The sequence below is a fragment of the Ambystoma mexicanum genome, chromosome 10 (assembly GCF_040938575.1).
Source record: "Ambystoma mexicanum isolate Mex_15411 chromosome 10, UKY_AmexF1_1, whole genome shotgun sequence".
Classification (NCBI taxonomy): Eukaryota; Metazoa; Chordata; class Amphibia; order Caudata; family Ambystomatidae; genus Ambystoma; species Ambystoma mexicanum.
Window position 1 is genome coordinate 1,405,751,445 of NC_090932.1, and position 16,392 is coordinate 1,405,767,836.

At 49.3% G+C, this 16,392-nt stretch overlaps 1 protein-coding gene across 1 annotated transcript in view; it reads right to left on the minus strand.

Moving 5' to 3' along the window:
• The window catches only part of ACACB (acetyl-CoA carboxylase beta), a 3,851,763-nt gene that overhangs the window by 2,989,019 nt on the left and 846,352 nt on the right, over positions 1-16,392 (minus strand). Inside the window, exons 8-9 of the mRNA XM_069619430.1 lie at positions 6,377-6,486; positions 6,142-6,252 (exon numbers count right to left, since the gene is read on the minus strand). Coding sequence (XP_069475531.1) covers positions 6,142-6,252; positions 6,377-6,486 — 221 coding nt within the window. The remainder of the gene's footprint in view (positions 1-6,141; positions 6,253-6,376; positions 6,487-16,392) is intronic.

Consider the following 16,392-nt stretch of genomic DNA (forward strand, 5'->3'; position numbering starts at 1 on the left):
GTGGTCCTTGATGGTTTTAGAGGAACAGGGATGATCTATAGCTGGCCTCCTCCAACTCGCCTTCTTCCCGATGTTGCCTTTGTCATCCCTCTCAACCCCCTCCATCTTTCTACTTGCCTTCCTCTGACTCAAACCTCTCCCTGGTGCTTCCTTCCCTCCTCACTTTCTCTCCACACCTCTTCACTTTGACCTTCCTGCAAACTTCCTCAGTGTGCACCTCTTCCCCGTTTTATAGTTGGGCTCATTACAGACTCTGGGGTAATAAGGGTTGGAGTGGGTGTGCACGGGCCCTATTGACAGCGGGCTTTCACGATTGTTTGATGGTCAGTGAGCTAGTCTTTTCAGCACAAGTGTATCGTGTAGTGCTCGTTTTACTTCATGTTGCCCCACAGCTCTGTGGACTGAGGCTTCAAAGGGTAGACCTGCCACCTTGGGATCAAACAACCCCATCAATGGGGCCTCCTCATCCCACCATGGCTCTCTAGGGCTTGCAGGCTGGGGTCTACGTTCCCAGATCATGATCCCACATCTAACCCTTTCCTGTCTCCCTAGCGACATCAGGCTTGGACTAAGATCACAACAGCGGAACATGTGTGGGTCACACTTGTACTGCTGCTTTGCTGTTCTACTGACGAGCCACGCTCGCAGATCACGTTCTACATTTTCTGATGCTGGGGGGCCCTTTATTAACAGTAGCTGAGGCACTCCAGAGGCATGTAAGATTGGGAACAGGGGAAGGCTCTCAAGGGAAACTACATATACTTCCTACGGGAGTTGGCCTGAAGGATGGCCGGGGGCGCGAAAGTGAGGAGAATGACTGCTTTTAATCGAAATATATATGCAGCCTTGTGTTTGGGGAGAGCTGCCAACAATATTTTTACTTTGGGGGGGGGGGGGGCGACTCAGCCAAAAAAGGTTTGGATGTCACTTGTCCGGGGCCTCCTTCACCCCAGTTACTAGTTTATGTGCGACTGTCACAGGGGGTAATGGCATCCCCAGGCTTTCAAAAGCACAAGTGTGTAAGAAATATTGCATCCAGTCACCACTTTGTTAGTACTGTTCTCAAGGTAAAGGCAACCCGCTCCGCTGTTCGTAATCCACACTAGATGTATAGTGTCTGGCAAACAGATTCCGGATCTGGAGAGATGGCGCCACAGTTCAATATGAGGGGGGGGGGGGGGGGGGGGGGGTTGGATACCCATCACTATATTAAAATATCTCTCAATTTCGCCAGCTATATAGATAGTCTCATGGTCACAAATGAATACTTAAGGTTACATTGTAAAATATTATGACCAACCGCAAGCCCCGAGTCGAGGGTGGTTTTTTTCCAGGAGGGAACGAGAAAAGCCCTGTTTTTAGGACACCTGGGAACATACCCTCATACAGGGAGACATTGAGTATCCTAATAAGAGCAGTAAGGGCAGGACTAAAAGGTTTTAGGATGGTGGTCAGAAGAGGGTTTTCTGTGTAAGAGGTTGGTTTTAAGGATACAAGCGTGTACAAGAAGCCTTCCGACAAAGGGGGAAAGAAGTTCGTTCAGGGTTGCCTGTGGGGGAATGAGGGCCCGCGCGGGAGGGAGGGGGGGTTCAAGATTTGGAGCGCTGTCAGACAAGGTTCTATGCAGTACCTTTTGGGTGCACTGCAGCAACCCTAACCTCCTGGCAATAGAAACCCAACCTTTGGTATAAGTCTGCACTACACAGGTTGGTAGCATGTGGAGCAACCAGGATTATCTCAAGAGGAGTCAATGTGAGCAGTATGGGAGTTACACAGAGATTCACAGTGACAAGTATTCAAATAAACTCTTACACACAAGGTTTCTTGATAAAACGATTGATTATTTATCAGTCAGTTACAATAAGCCTTCTTCAGAAGGGAGCACTATAAAACACCACACACATATACTTCAAAATACACACTCTTAGTTATCTAAATCAGCAAATACCCATTTGGGATGGCACATAGGCACTACCTACACCCTCAGGTGACTTCTAGGGTGATGTTGGCATTAATATAGCACTGTTCCATGTCTTGGGAGTAGTGTTAAAGAGAAGAGTTCAGAATAAAACAAGTATTCACACACAACCCCCCCAATGCAAAGTCAGTTAACCCTTTCCTGGAAGGAAGGCAAAACACATAAGCAGAAGAGAGAAGAGTCATTCAGGGAGCCTAGGCCAGACAATGTTAAGTTAGCAAAAGTCAAGGTGAACTGAAGCACTTCTTGCTGGCGAGTAGAAAGTCTTTTCCAATGTCTAAAAAGTCTTTGTAGAATAGAAGAAAATCAAAGTAGGGCCACAAGCTGATAAGGCTTGTGAAGAGAAGAGGCTGCAGGCAACTCTACACGTGCAAACCAAGCAAGTCTCCAACGAGGACGATGGCTATACAACAGGAGCTAAATTCTCTTAGACTTTACAGTACCTTTATGTTGAAGAAAAAGTGCAGCAGATGACTTCTGTTCCTGTACAGCTCTGCAGATCTCGCTGTTCCTGGGCCTCAGTCGTGGGGACAAGAGGGAGGACTTCTGGGTACTCCTGCACTGCAATGGGACGTCACCGCTTGCAACCGGCAAACTTCTAACAAGTGGCTGTTCGGTGTTTCAGCTCCTTGCGTCTACCGCAAATAGCTACACTGCGGTTCCTGGCTGTCGAGATGGGCTTTTCTTGCATCTGGGGTCCCGCACTCTGTTGAGGGGGCTCAGGCTTGGTCAGTCCTGCTTCCTGGGAGCCCGGAGGATCTTCCTGGAGCTCTTGGCCAGCTTAAAAGCAACGCACACAAGCTGGTGTTCCTCTCCCTGGCTATCCGGTTCCCAGCAGCGACTGCAGTGGATACTTGACCAGCGTAGAGCGGATGTCCAGGTGGCTTACTTTGGAGTTGATTGGTCCCACCAACTCAAAGGGAGAAGTCGTCCTTGCAGGAGCTTCTCTGTCGATACGAATTTGGAGTTTCAGCACAACAGCAGGGCTTCACTGGGCAAACCAACGGTCCAGGAGTTACAGCAGGCGTCTTCAAGTTCTTCTTCGGATTCTTTCCTCCAGTCGTCGACTCTGCCTTCCAAGCCAAAAAGCCTTTCCTGTTATGCAGCTTGCTCCCAATCATTCCAGCCTAGCTGTCAGTCACCCAGCAGGGTGGCGGTCCTTGCCGGACAGCCAGCCGGCCAATCACCTAAGAGTGCATTCCTGTCTCCTAGAAGACTAAGCACAGGGAGTCTCGGGCACCTCCCTTGCTTCCTGCCCCCGCCAGTCACCCTGGAGCCAGAGGCGGGTTTCACTCGTAAAGCCCGCCAAAGACCAAATGAACAAAGGGACCAAACCTGGTTTGGCGCACAGAGTAAATCTCAAGAAGGACCTTTCCACAAATAAATGGCGAAAAAAGAAGACCGGGCCTTTTTGACAAAAATGGCACCCATGGGTGCTTTACCGTGGCTGCAAAAGCAGCCCCCGGTAACATCCCATAATGGTAGTAAAAAGTAAACCACTGCCACCAGGCATTCAGTGAAGAAACATACAAATGTTACATGAGAAGCTAGACAAAGGGGATACTAAGTAACCCCTCCAACACCCTATTGTAAGATCGTATGTGCTGGGTCTAGAAAGTTACACATTTAAGTAAAGTCAATTTCACTTTACTGCTCTGGGAAACAGTAGTTTATCCCAGAGAAGGTATTTAAACATTTGGGAAACCTGAAAGACTTCCCTGTGTCACTGCAGTGAAGGTGCTGGGTGACACAATGTAAAAGATGATGCCTATGGAGTTTGTCATACTCCACAACCAAAAGAAACAGTGTACAAATCACATTAAAACACATGAGAGAATGGGAAAAAGGGTCTCACTCTCTCCAGGTTAAAAAAAAAATCAAACCCTCAAAATCCAGCCAAGTTGCAGGGGGTCTCTAAGGTAGAGGGAATTAGCACATTTCTGAGAATTCTCCCCAACAAGCGCTCCATGTGGGGCCTGATGGTATTGATGTGGTTGATAAAGAACTCACTCATGGTATCACACTTCTGCCAGGATTCTGGTACCTCTAGGTCTGATGCAGGGTTTGATAAGTGTTTGGACTGCTACAAAAATGGCTTTTCTCCTGTTAGAGGCTGTCGTAATGGTGGTGGTGTAATGAGGAGCCTTGGAATCTAAGGCCTTGATGGCTAGAAGGTCCTCTAACTTGTGGGTCTTGCCCAAGCATTTTCTCAAGAGCTCTAATGGACCGTTTGTTTACTCAAGTGTACCACAGGGAAGACGGTTTGGTTCTCCCGTGGCTTAATTATTCCAGAGTGAAAGTATCTGCCAAATCCTTTGAGGTTGGGCTAAAAGTTTGATTTCCAACAGTGAGGTGACATTCACAGAGGTGGGGACAATGGAAAAATTGTTGTGCAGCGCCTCTACTGGAAAGAGTTTGTGAAGCAACAACGTGCCACCAAATTAGCATTGGGCTATGAGCCATATTTAGAGTGGATTGAACCTTTTTATGTGAAAAGTTTGTTTTTAAAAATATACCTAGGAAATCTTCCTTTGAATTTTATTGCTTCCTGGAAGACAACTTACATGAAGAGTTTTCCTTTGTGTCACAATAATCTGGTCTTCAGCTTGCAACGACTATCGTGTTTAATGTACCATTTACCTGCATATGACAATCATTCCACTACATTTCTTTTTGTCTTAGTCGCTATGGCATATCTGAGGGAAATATTTATGCCCCTCCACTTAAAAAAATTCACCAGCCATCACTGGCCCTGGAACTCTCCTGGGAGCATGGTGGGGGTGGGGTGGGGAGAGCCATGGGATAGTGGTGGGAGTAGGCAGGGAGAGCCCAGGGTCTGTGATGGGGTGGGGAGAGTCCAGGGACTGGGCTAGAAGTGGGATGAGGGAGTCCAGCGACTGTGATGGGAGCAGGTGGAGGAGCCCAGGGACTATACTAGAAACGTGTGTGGCGACGGCACGCAATAGTTCATAGCCATTTGTACGTCCTGTCCATTTGGCATTTTTTTGGGGGGCCCGGCCTGTCCACATTTCGCTCAAGGGGTCCCAGGCCAAAAATGTTTCAAGACCACTGATCTAGAAGCTTACATATTGCATTGTGTATTTTGACATTTTAATAAGAAAGGGAGTGAGGCTTTTGAAGTGTGAGAAAATGTATAAAGTTCAGTTATGAGGAAAGCTGAAGATGTACATTTCTTATATTTTTGTTAACATACAACTATGGTTTCATGGTTCAAATAATGGTGTCAGGGATATATATTGAATTCAAACAGACTCTGCTTCATACTGTAAAATGCCAACAGTGTTTAAATGATCCATGAAGGAATTCATGAGTACCTAAAAAATTATTTCCTTAGATAGGAGAAGACTGAGGCCTCTTAAATAAACACTAGTAGCTAAGTTTCTCTAGATCAGGGGTCTGCAGCTGCAGCTTTCCAGGTGCTTTGGACTACGACTCATATGCTTCCTTCTCATTCCCTATGCTGGCTAGGGCTGATCAGAGGGTATCACTACATAATATCCCCAACAAAAATATCGCCGTAGAGATTGCCGTTTGGTTCGCCATAGGTGATATTTTTGTCGGGATATTATGTGGGAAGTGGGGTTGCGGGGGTATTGAAAAAAAGCTGGTAAGCCAAAGGTTGCAGATCCCTACTCTAGATTTAAGCAAACTCATGAAAATAAGGTAAGCCATTCTTGCTGCTTATAACACATTTGGCACCTCTTGGAAGGCTATTTTTCTAACAGAACACGATTTTGGTGCTATCTATTGCATCTTAGTAACTCCAGGTGGATTTATCGGCCACGTGGAAGCCATGAAGGAAATAGAGGGAGTGAATCTTCAGATTGCACAACTGTATTAAGGGAGCACACAATAAATATTCCTGTTCTAAACAGCAATTCGATCAGAATAACAGCATCCATGGAAAGTTTCATATTAATTTTTAAAAGCAGATCGAAATGACATGTCACATACAAACTTTTTCACTGCAGTATATGCCCAAAAATGTTTTACCATGACTGCATACAGGGGCAGTATTCATTTCCAAATCTGAGTCCTTTTGGTACACCACATGCATTAAGTCTGCGTTGTGACAAGGCGAATAAACAACATGATTTTAGCAAAGTGAACAGGGAAAAAGAAGGTTCAGCAAAAACACTTACTTGTCTGTATAAATTGGGAAAATCATCAGCACTATCTGCCTTGCGAATTCCCTTGCCACCACCACCTTCAGATGCCTTTATCATCACAGGGTAACCTATTCTTTCCGCAGCCTTGTGTAGGGTTAGAGAGAAACATTTTAAATCAGTTGACTTTACTGCAGCATATAGTGCACAATTAAAGATGGAAACATCCGAAGCCAAACACATGCTCGGTCTCTGAAGTAATTATCCGCACCTCCAGACCTTCATCTACATCTTTCACACAGCCCCGCTCATACGCTTCTGAGGGAACGCTGATTATTTTCTGCTGGCTGTAATCTTCGGGGGTCCATGCCACCACTAGATCTGCATATGCAAAACAAAATTCATGGAAGCTGCAGTGCAAATAGTTTAAATAACATCTAGGAATGTGACTGCTAAACCTCAAGGTCAGTCTGACAGTTTCCACTTGTTATTGGGCACTGTTAGAACCCTAATCAAGCCCCCACATCAGAATGCTGCCGACAAATCGGATCTCCAGATCAGAGCAGCAACATTAAAATATGGGTCAAGCTAATTTTCCAAAATTCATGAGCATCTTTGCTCCATAGCATCATTACGAAGTGGAATCGCATTGGCGGCAATGCAAACTTCATGCATATTCATACCATTATTTTACATTCTAGAGACCCTGTCTAACCTAGACTCTACTATTAATGTGCTTCCAGTCAAAAGGCAATATTACCAGAACATTACTGTTCTCTGCAATACTGCATCTCTGACCTGATTTCGCGCTCACACAACAACCATTTGGCCTGTGGAATTGTGTGGCTGATGCTCTGGTCTTTTGTTGGCAAACCTAAAGAGCTCTGTGAAAAGAATTATTGGGAAAACCACTGTTGAAACAACACTCACTCAAGTTCTCCATCACACCAGGATCTGTATTTTTTGCTTAGTATCTGCAATCAGGGTCTCCCTTTCATAGTCAATGTCAGTGCTTTGAAGCAGGCATATTGCTGCATTAGGCACTATAGAAATAACCAACATGACAAAAGATTAGGGCCTCATTACAAATCGGGCGGTCCGGAAATAACGGTGGCGGTAAACCCGCCGCCACCGTTGTTTCCGGACCGCCTGATCTCGACTCCAGGTGATGTTCCCGACAGGTTTGACGAGGAAACACCGGCAGCATTACGAGATGCTGCCGGTGTTTCCATGATCCCCATTGAGTCCCGGGAATGGGGATTAACACCATTCCGCCTCCGTGATTCCCGGAAAACTGGGGTTGTAATGCCCCGGTAATTCCGGGAATCACGGAGGCGGAATGGTAATACGAGTCCAGCGGTAACCAGGCGGTTTTACCGCCTCGTTTACCGCCCGACTCGTAATGAGGCTTTGTCCCTGCTTTCCTCAGTATTCTTAAGCAGACTTGGGGCAGTAAAAGCACTGAAGAAACACCAACGTTGGTAAACAGTGGAACTGGAGTAAGCAAATTAAAATTATAGGCGCAAATCTCATGCACCATGCCCTTCCCGTTTGGCACCGGATATTGGGATAGATGGATATTAGCATGTTCCCCAGATGCGGCACATGATATTTCCGTTAAAAATAATAATAATAATGAAATCACATTTACTTTCATTTTGGGAACAAAATAAATGTCCCCAAAGAACTTTGGTTTGGTTTTGTTGCTACGGAAAGCAGAGTCTTGTTTAAGGATAGCCCAGATGTAACATTAGTTTGTATTAAAGAGAAACATTATATTATTTTAAATATTAATAAAAACAGATTCTGAAATAACTTTTTACTTCAAGTGAGCCACTTGATTATATATTCCATGAAGGCAGGCACATGTCATCAGTTTTCACAGAAGAAGGTGGCAGGAGATATTATAAAAATGTCTCAATTCATTTGCCTGTAGCATCTCATAAGGCATGTGTACCGCAAGCAGGACGCTAGAAAGCAGCATGTAAGGACCCTAGCTGAAACTGAAATGAGCAGCTAGCGTACAAAATATACAACTTTTATAACTCTTTAAAGGTTTTAACTTGGAAGAAAATCCTCTTCTGACGCCTTTTCTTTCAGAAATATCACTTGTTGAAGCCCACCCTCACTAGAAAGATGTTCTCCCTTTTCCAGCATGACCATGCTTCACAATAGAAATAGAGCAAATATAGCGCAGGCGCGAGCTCGCCTGCACTAGAAACAGCATTTTTTCTATTGTTAATACCGCGCACCATCACCACTGGACTGGTCCCCAGGCGCTCTGGCGGATCTGAAAAAGGAGGGAAGGCGGGGTTAATAGGGTGTAGTGGGAATAGGAAAGCAAGCGCTCTGATGTCCTGTTGGCAGCGTCAGTTCGGTTTGCACCGTTCACTGAGCTTGAGTGCAGTCATTGGCCCTCATTACGACCCTTGCGGAAAGCGACTGACCGGAGCGCCACAGCGTAAATAGCGTTTCCGCCATTGCACGAAGGAGCAAAGTGCGGCCCATTCCGACCCATCGGGCACGAGCACCACGCCACGGCGGAAGTGCAAAGTCCGCGATGGCGGAAATGACCCCAAAACGGCCCACACCGCCGCCGTACGGCGCCCTAGGTGCAATACCGCCACCCCTCTTAGCGGTCACCGCAGTGTGCGCCTACCGGAAAGTACGGTGACCGTAAATATACGGAAACGGAAGTTAAAACATGGGCCCGGAACGGGAAACATCCCGGCGTACACCTATAAAAACACTAAAACCACACAACCACTAAAATCACTACCCTGAAACACACCCCAACCCGTCACCCACCCTAGCGAAACCAAGACAAATGGGAAAAGTAGCGAAGAAAGCGTGCGACCGCAAGCGGCAGGTCCACTTCTCCCGCGAGGAACTCACCGTGCTAACAGAGACCCTCCAGGAGAATGCTGCCGTCGTCTTCTCCACGCAAATGACCAGAACGGCATTTGCAAACAAGAAGACCATATGGGCTCTGGTGGCACAGCGGGTAAGTGCGGTGGGGACCGCACCCCGCACCCCACAGCAATGCCGCAAGCGATGGGACGACCTGCGGATACGCGTCCGCAGCATACTCTCTGCCAACCGCAACATTGCCACAGCCACCGGGGGAGGTCCTGAATCACCCATCAAGTTGACCCCCTGGGAAGAAATCTGTGCCTCCACCATCGGAATGGAGAGCATAGAGGGAGTCGGAGGGATGGAGAAAGGAGTGCAGACATCCGAAGATTCAGGTAGGTGGGCCCGATAAAACAATGCCAAATCCACACAGTCCATCCATGTGAAGTACCATGCGTCCACATAGTGCAACAGAAACACATGTCCAGGAGAACGTCCACACACATCGGCCTGATAGCGCACGTTAAAACCCACAATAAATACATAAATAATTAAAAACCCCTAATACACGCACTACACGTGCAGCAGGCACACCCTAACTGCAGGCTGCCAAACAACTGCACCCTCACTCCACACACGAATCAAAGCACCTCCAAGGACCCGACCCAAATCACCCTCAGGTACCACCCCAGAGCATGTGATACAATGCCATTCCAATTCGCACAGACCCATCATTAACCCTCGCCCTCCTTTACTCCACCACAGGGTCCGATCCAAACGACGAGCTACAGGACACCCCTACCAGCACACCTGCAAAGAGGGCCAAGACCAACGGCCAGAGACCCTCCACCTCAGCTGCACGCATCAAGACACGGCAGCAGCACAAATCAGGTGGCAGCACAGAGGAGGGAACATCAACAGGCACCCCAGCAGCCAGCATGCCCACAACACCACCACCACAGGTCCCCCCCAATGGATGCCACAGAAGGCACTGCCTCTGGTGGCAGCAGCACCATAGGTGACACCCCATTGATGGCAGCATGCTCCGACACAGAAAACGGGGATGTCGAAGTCAGATCCATCCATGACCTGTCCCAATCCCCCTGTCTGTCCCATCCCGTACAACATGAGGATACCACGCAGGGGCACCCACAAGACAACGACTGGCCATCCCCCCCAAGCCCTGTGGCAAGGCAACATGAGGACAACAGCCCCTCTGTGACACCCCCGCAAATGGGCATGGCCCAGCAGAGGCAACAGTCCCTCGACCAGTTAATCGTGCAACAGCAGCAAATGGCCACGCTCCTCAAGGACCATGCCGATGAATGTGGGGGCACTAAGGCAGACATAGAAACATCAACTGAGACACTTAGGGCAGAAATGGAGAGAGGCACAGAGACGCTGAGGGCACAAATGGAGAGTAGCACCGAGAGCCTGAGAGTCCAAATGGAGAGAAGCACCGAGAGCCTGAGGGGGGAACTGCATGCGACGTCCAAAGACGTATGTGCCGAACTTGCCGCAGTGCGCCGTGTGCTCACTGAGCTCTCGCAAACCCTTAGGGACATGCATGGACGTGAGCAGGCAGACACATCATCCGTTGCAAGTTCCGTCCAGGGCAGCCCCCAACGTAGATCTGGAAGGAACCTGCGCTCCACAGGCAGGGGTGCCCCTGATACCCGCAGAGGGGGCTTGCAATAGCGACAGCACACTGACAATGAGCATCTTTGGACACTGGGGTTCGTGGGGGAGGTAGGAGGGTGGAGGGGGTGTGTTGGGCTCACTTGGGTGGCGGGTCGATAGGGTGTTCAACATGACATCACATATGCCATAAAAAGTGCACGATCAACCAATGAGATGTGTGGACATTGATTTCTGTGTACTAGGCCATCATAGGCGTACAGTCCATGTTGTGCATGTCCAAGACACGCACAGTGCCACGAGTCCCGTGTCCATGTATCAGCCACCAGGCGCGAGTGCTAGAAGCATGCATCAATGAGATGCTGACGAATGTCACGGGCCTCCGGTGCCTCGCAGACTCCATGAGGTGCTGCCACATCCCCACCCTCATCATGACCATCATCAGGTGCTTGCAGTTCTGCGTCAGGGGGCATGGGCACATTTCTACGTACGCACATGTTGTGGAGCATGACACATGCCATCACCATCTTTGCAACCTTCTCATGGCGGTACAGGAGTGCCCCGCCAGACCTGCTGAGGCAGCAGAAACGAGTCTTCAGTAGGCCGAATGCCTGTTCAATGACTACACGGGTACGTGAGTGGGCATGGTTGTAGTCCTCCTCATGCTGGTCCCGTGGGTTCCGGACTGGTGTGAGGAGCCATCTCTTCAGTGGATATCCAGCATCACCTGTATGTGGACGAGAAACGTATGATGTGGAATGCCATTGCTACGTACGCACACCCCCCCCCTTCCTGCCAGGTCATTGCAAAATCACATTCCCCACATAATCATGCATGTAATGAGACTCACCGAGTAGCCAGGATCTGTTCCCTGCGTGTCGCTCCATGTAGCGTGGTATTGTAGAGTTCCTCAAGACCATAGAATCATGGGTTGATCCAGGGAATCGGGCACAACAATGTGTAATGATCCTGTTGGAGTCACACACCATTTGTACATTCAGGGAATGAAATTGTTTTCGGTTGCGGTACTGGGCCTCCATGGCATGTGGGACGACCAATTCCACATGGGTGCAGTCGATGGCACCAATGCAACCCGGTATGCCGGCAAGTGCATGGAATCCCACTTTTGTGTTGGTAATTTCCTGCTCCGAGCGTGGTAGAGAGATGTAGTCGTCTGCGTGCTGCAGGAGGGCATCGAGCACTTGCAATAGTGTCCGTGAGAACAGTGGCTGAGAAATGCCATGTAACTGTCCGACTGTGTGCTGGTAGGTGCCTGTGGCCAGGAAGTGGAGTACAGACACCACCTTCAGTAGGGGTGGGATGGCGGTAGGGCTATCTATCATGCTGACAAGGTCAGCCTGTGTCATGTCCACAATGGCGGCTATGGTGTCCCGGTCCAGACGGTAGAGGGTGTGGATCTGCTCATCAGTGAGGTTGAACGGATGTGCTCGGAGGCGTGGGATTGCGGGCTGCCTGCGTGGTGGTAGTGGCTGTGCTGGCGGCCCTTGCTGGCCCTGCCTTGGCCTCCTCCTCCTCCTGCGTCTCCTTCGTGCGGCCGGTAGCAGTTGGTGTTCGTCTTCTTCTTGGAGTTGGAGTAGTTGCAGTGCTATCAGGTCACCCAGGGCCAACATCGCGAGTCCTGCCGGTAGCATTTCGGTGTGGTTGTGGGAGGAGACTGGCTGTGCAATTTATGTGTTTTCAGGCTGTATGGCCTCCACCTGTGGTGATTAATTCCACCTGTGCAAGCTGCTCTCCCCTTTGGCCGAGCACGTCCCGCGCACAACGCTGCAAATCTGGGAATGGCATCTTGCTATTGCAATCATGTATTTGTACCCGATGGCCGTGTAACATTGGTTGACATGTTCATTCTGCTGTGGTCCCATTGTTTCACATACTATCTGTGCAGTCGCGAACAGACTTGTGAAGGGTCAGTGGAACGTAGTACTCGAGTAACGGTGGGCCCTCATGCATCACTTTACCGAGTTGCAATGACGGGCGGGGCGTCCCATTTGTGGGTGAAGGCAGTTGACATTTTCACACACAGCCGCACTCGATGGAATAATTAGTGATTTCGAACGGCCACAGATGCCTTTTCGGCGTGATGTTGCAAATGTGGAATTCCAAGGGCGGCGCTTTCGGTTTCCAGCTAGCGGCGAGGAGATGCCCACAGGTCTGACTGCAAATATAACGTTCTGTTGTTCAATGTCCTTGAGACAGGGCCCATGGCGAGGAAGCAATGATTGATATGAATAGTTTGGGATGCGCAATTGCTACGTGGGCGATGAGGCCGGCCGTTCCCACATACATGTTACTTCACAACACTGGAATTACGGGCTGGGGCACTGTGGATTTTGCAGGCTGCATAACGCACAGACTCAATGGATGTTTCTAATGTTAATTGAGTAATTATTCAGGCGTTTTGATTCCGGGGTGAGGGAATGATGAATGGATGCATGGGCAGGGGATTTGATACAGAGTTTGCCATGTACAGGGCTTCTTGGGATCTATCCGCCTCCCCTACGCTATGTGATGCAGGGCTGCCATGGTGGGACCATCGTCTATCTGGCCTTGTTGAGCCCTCCCTGTCTCGACACGCCCTCAGACACTTGTGTCCATGCACATTAACATTCCCATCTGATGGATTCTGTTTTGACAGACGCATGCACAGGTACACTCGTTTGTGATGGTGTTTGCACCTCGATATCGATGGTTAGGAGTCGCAAGTGGTTTTGGGGTGGTGATGATCCTTTGGAGTGGGCTAGCATGCATATGGCTGTGGATTTAGTGTGATCATTGAAGTGAGTTGTTGGAATGTAGTTCTGATGGCCATTCTGTTCTTTTTCTTTTCTTTTGGTTGACAGGTATCTCCTCCCCTTTTGCCACTGCCATCTGTATGCCACTCCTGCAGATGGGTTTTACTCCCGACACCTGCTGCTTCGTGTTAATCAGTGGAGCAGCATTACGATCTTATGGGACGATCGCCAATGGCCCACATGCCCTTACGCAGTACTGGTGGCTCGGAGCAACATTTCGGCCTTTCAGCTGGACTAGTGCCTCCCCATTGGGACGGCCCTGCGGTTCTGTGCGCTTCCATGTTGCCTTTTCGTACGTGAATGTGGCTCTGTGTACCATGAGGGAACAGGACGACACACAAGTAGTGGCTGGTCATTTCTTGCGGATGCAGCCCACAATGGTGATTGGTGTTTAGGAGTTCATGGCCTGATGGCTGTATGGGCTTGGTGACTTTGATGTGCATTAAATTTCTATTCTGATTTGGCCCGTGTAGCGTTATTCTTTGCAAGTGATGTGGCATATGCCTATTTGGGGGGCGATGTATTGTGAGGAGATCTGCATTGGGTTCCAGCTTCGGAGTTTAGTTGCGTGGTACTGTACTGTGCGCGTTTGCCTACTAAGCCCGTGAGGTCAGGGATGGGGGCTGCCAATATGACAGTTTGAATGTTGTCATGCTCAGGGGCGGGGGATTGGGTTTTGTGTAACAGATGCCGGTCAGCCAGGTGGACTGGTGGAATGATGTGATTCTCGGAATATGGCTGGTCACAGGTGCCTGTGTTTGCGTGCGTTTCTTGGTGGGGGACTGTGGTCATGTCCATTGGGATGGCTTCTGTATTCGTGCCATCTGTGCCCTGCAGCTCCCATTGGCCCCTCTTGTGTTTCTTTTGTTCGTTGCCATGCATGGGTGACTTGTACATTTCAATGGTTGCATTGTGGCTTCATTGCGCCTACGGGGAGTTGTACTTTGTGGGCAGGGAGCGGTGTACAGGCACTCAGTGGGGCCGTTTACGGTTGATTCGCGATGCCGTACTTCTCACCATGGCGGAATGGTACATTACGCCATGCCTGATGGCGTTAGGTACATGTCCGCTAGGGTCGGAATTGGCGTACCGTTGCGCCATGGTGGTGTTTGCGGTTTTGCATGGCGCGCGCGCGCGTGCTTGGTGCAGTTAGCGTTGGCGTTCACTACGGTGTCGCTAATGGCTTCGTACTTTGCGGTGACGGGTCATAGTCGCACCGAGCGCTATTCGATGGCGGTATTGCATTTCCGCCATCGTTTTCCGATTTCCGCAAGGGTCGTAATGAGGGCCATTGGGTCGATGCGGTCCCCATGTGCTGCTGATCCCGGTTATGTGTTGTTTGTATGTTGGTGTGTGGTGAAGTACGTGCGGATTGCTGTACAGAGAAATGGTTGTGTGGGAAGCATATTGGGAAATTGAGGATTTAGGGCCTCATTACACGGAAGGCGGTAAGGGTTATTGGTCACCGGTAATGGTACCGGTGACCGTTAACCCTTACCGCCTTACTACGAGGTCCCTTTGAGGGTAGGTACTTTAACGCCTGCTGTTTAGCAGGCGTTAAAAACCAACCCGCAAAGGGAACAGGGTGCCAATTACGGTACCGCAATTTGCGGTTACCCCTATGGGGTAAAAATGGGGAAGGGGAAGGGGGAATTACTGCCCAGCCAACCTTGGAATAGGGCGGTAATTCCCCTTTCCACCAAGGCGGTGCCAGTATTTTACCGGCATGGACCAAGGTGCTAATAGCACCTTGGTCCTCCACCTACCGTGTAATGAGGCCCTTAGAGTTGGGTTAGCAGGTTTTATTTTTCTCTTTCTCTTCTTTTTTTCTTATCCCTTTGTCTTTGGATTTCTTTGCTATGCATCTGTGATGATCTTTTGTGTTTGGTATTGTAGTTTGTCTGCCCAGTCGGCATGTATGATGAGGGGTGGCAGTTTTCCTACATTTAGTTTAGTGGTTTGTGTACCTGGCTTGTGTAACGCTCACCTGATTCCCGCAGAGGCGCCGGTCTTGACTGGGTGAATGCCGTATCTTCAAGGGTGATGTGTAACACACGGTTGGCTCTTTGGGCTGGACCTCTGTGCACTGTATGTCTGACTCGAAGAGTAAGATGTCTGCAGATAGAAAATATGGGATTAATGAACTGGGGTTATTGGGTGCCTCTCTCCTCTTCCCTTTCTCTTCTCCTGTAGAACCCCAAAGGTTAACGCCCTCACCTTAGGTAAGTGAACGCCAAGCTCTCCATCTGCCTCGGGGCAGGGTGCCGTAACCAGTTTCTTCACTGGATAAGGGGGCAGGCCTCTTGACCTCAGAGGACTGCTGTCCGTCGTTAACTGCACGAACGGTAAGTTCTGGGCACTTCAAATGTCTTAAAAGTCTTTTGTAATGATATCTCTTGTTTTGCAGGGTTCCGGCGATGGCGGATGGCGGGCTGATGAGAGTTGAGGATCGAACCCGCGTGAGGAATAGAAGCGCCTGGAAGCACGTAAGTAAGCGCTTGTAGCCTGCTTCACGATGCGCACTAACTGTCCCTTTTATCTTGCAGGTACAAGTTTGGAGCTTTAGAGAAGCTGAAGGGTGCTGGAATACCCACTGGATTCGGCGTGGGAAGGATCAATGGCACGTGAGTAATAAAGTTGCCCAATGTCTTTAAACGCACCTTCTTTTGTCTTTCAGATGCGGGATGCAGCGCCGAAGGCCTCCGGAGCGTGCGAAGAGCTGGTAAGCTTTTGTCTTTCAGATGCCGGAATGCAGTGCGAAGACCTCCGGAGCATGCGAAGAGTAGGTAAGCCTTTGTCTTTCAGATGCCAGAATGCAGCGCGAGGCGTTGGCGACAGCCGATGGACCAGGTAAGAGATGCGCTGCCACTGAAGACCGTAGTGCTAACCTGTTCTTTCTTTGTCTTTACAGGTGCTGCTGAAGACTGGATTCCAGGATGGTAAGCCTTTGTTCCCTTAGGCCCAGGATGAGAAGCAGAAGACA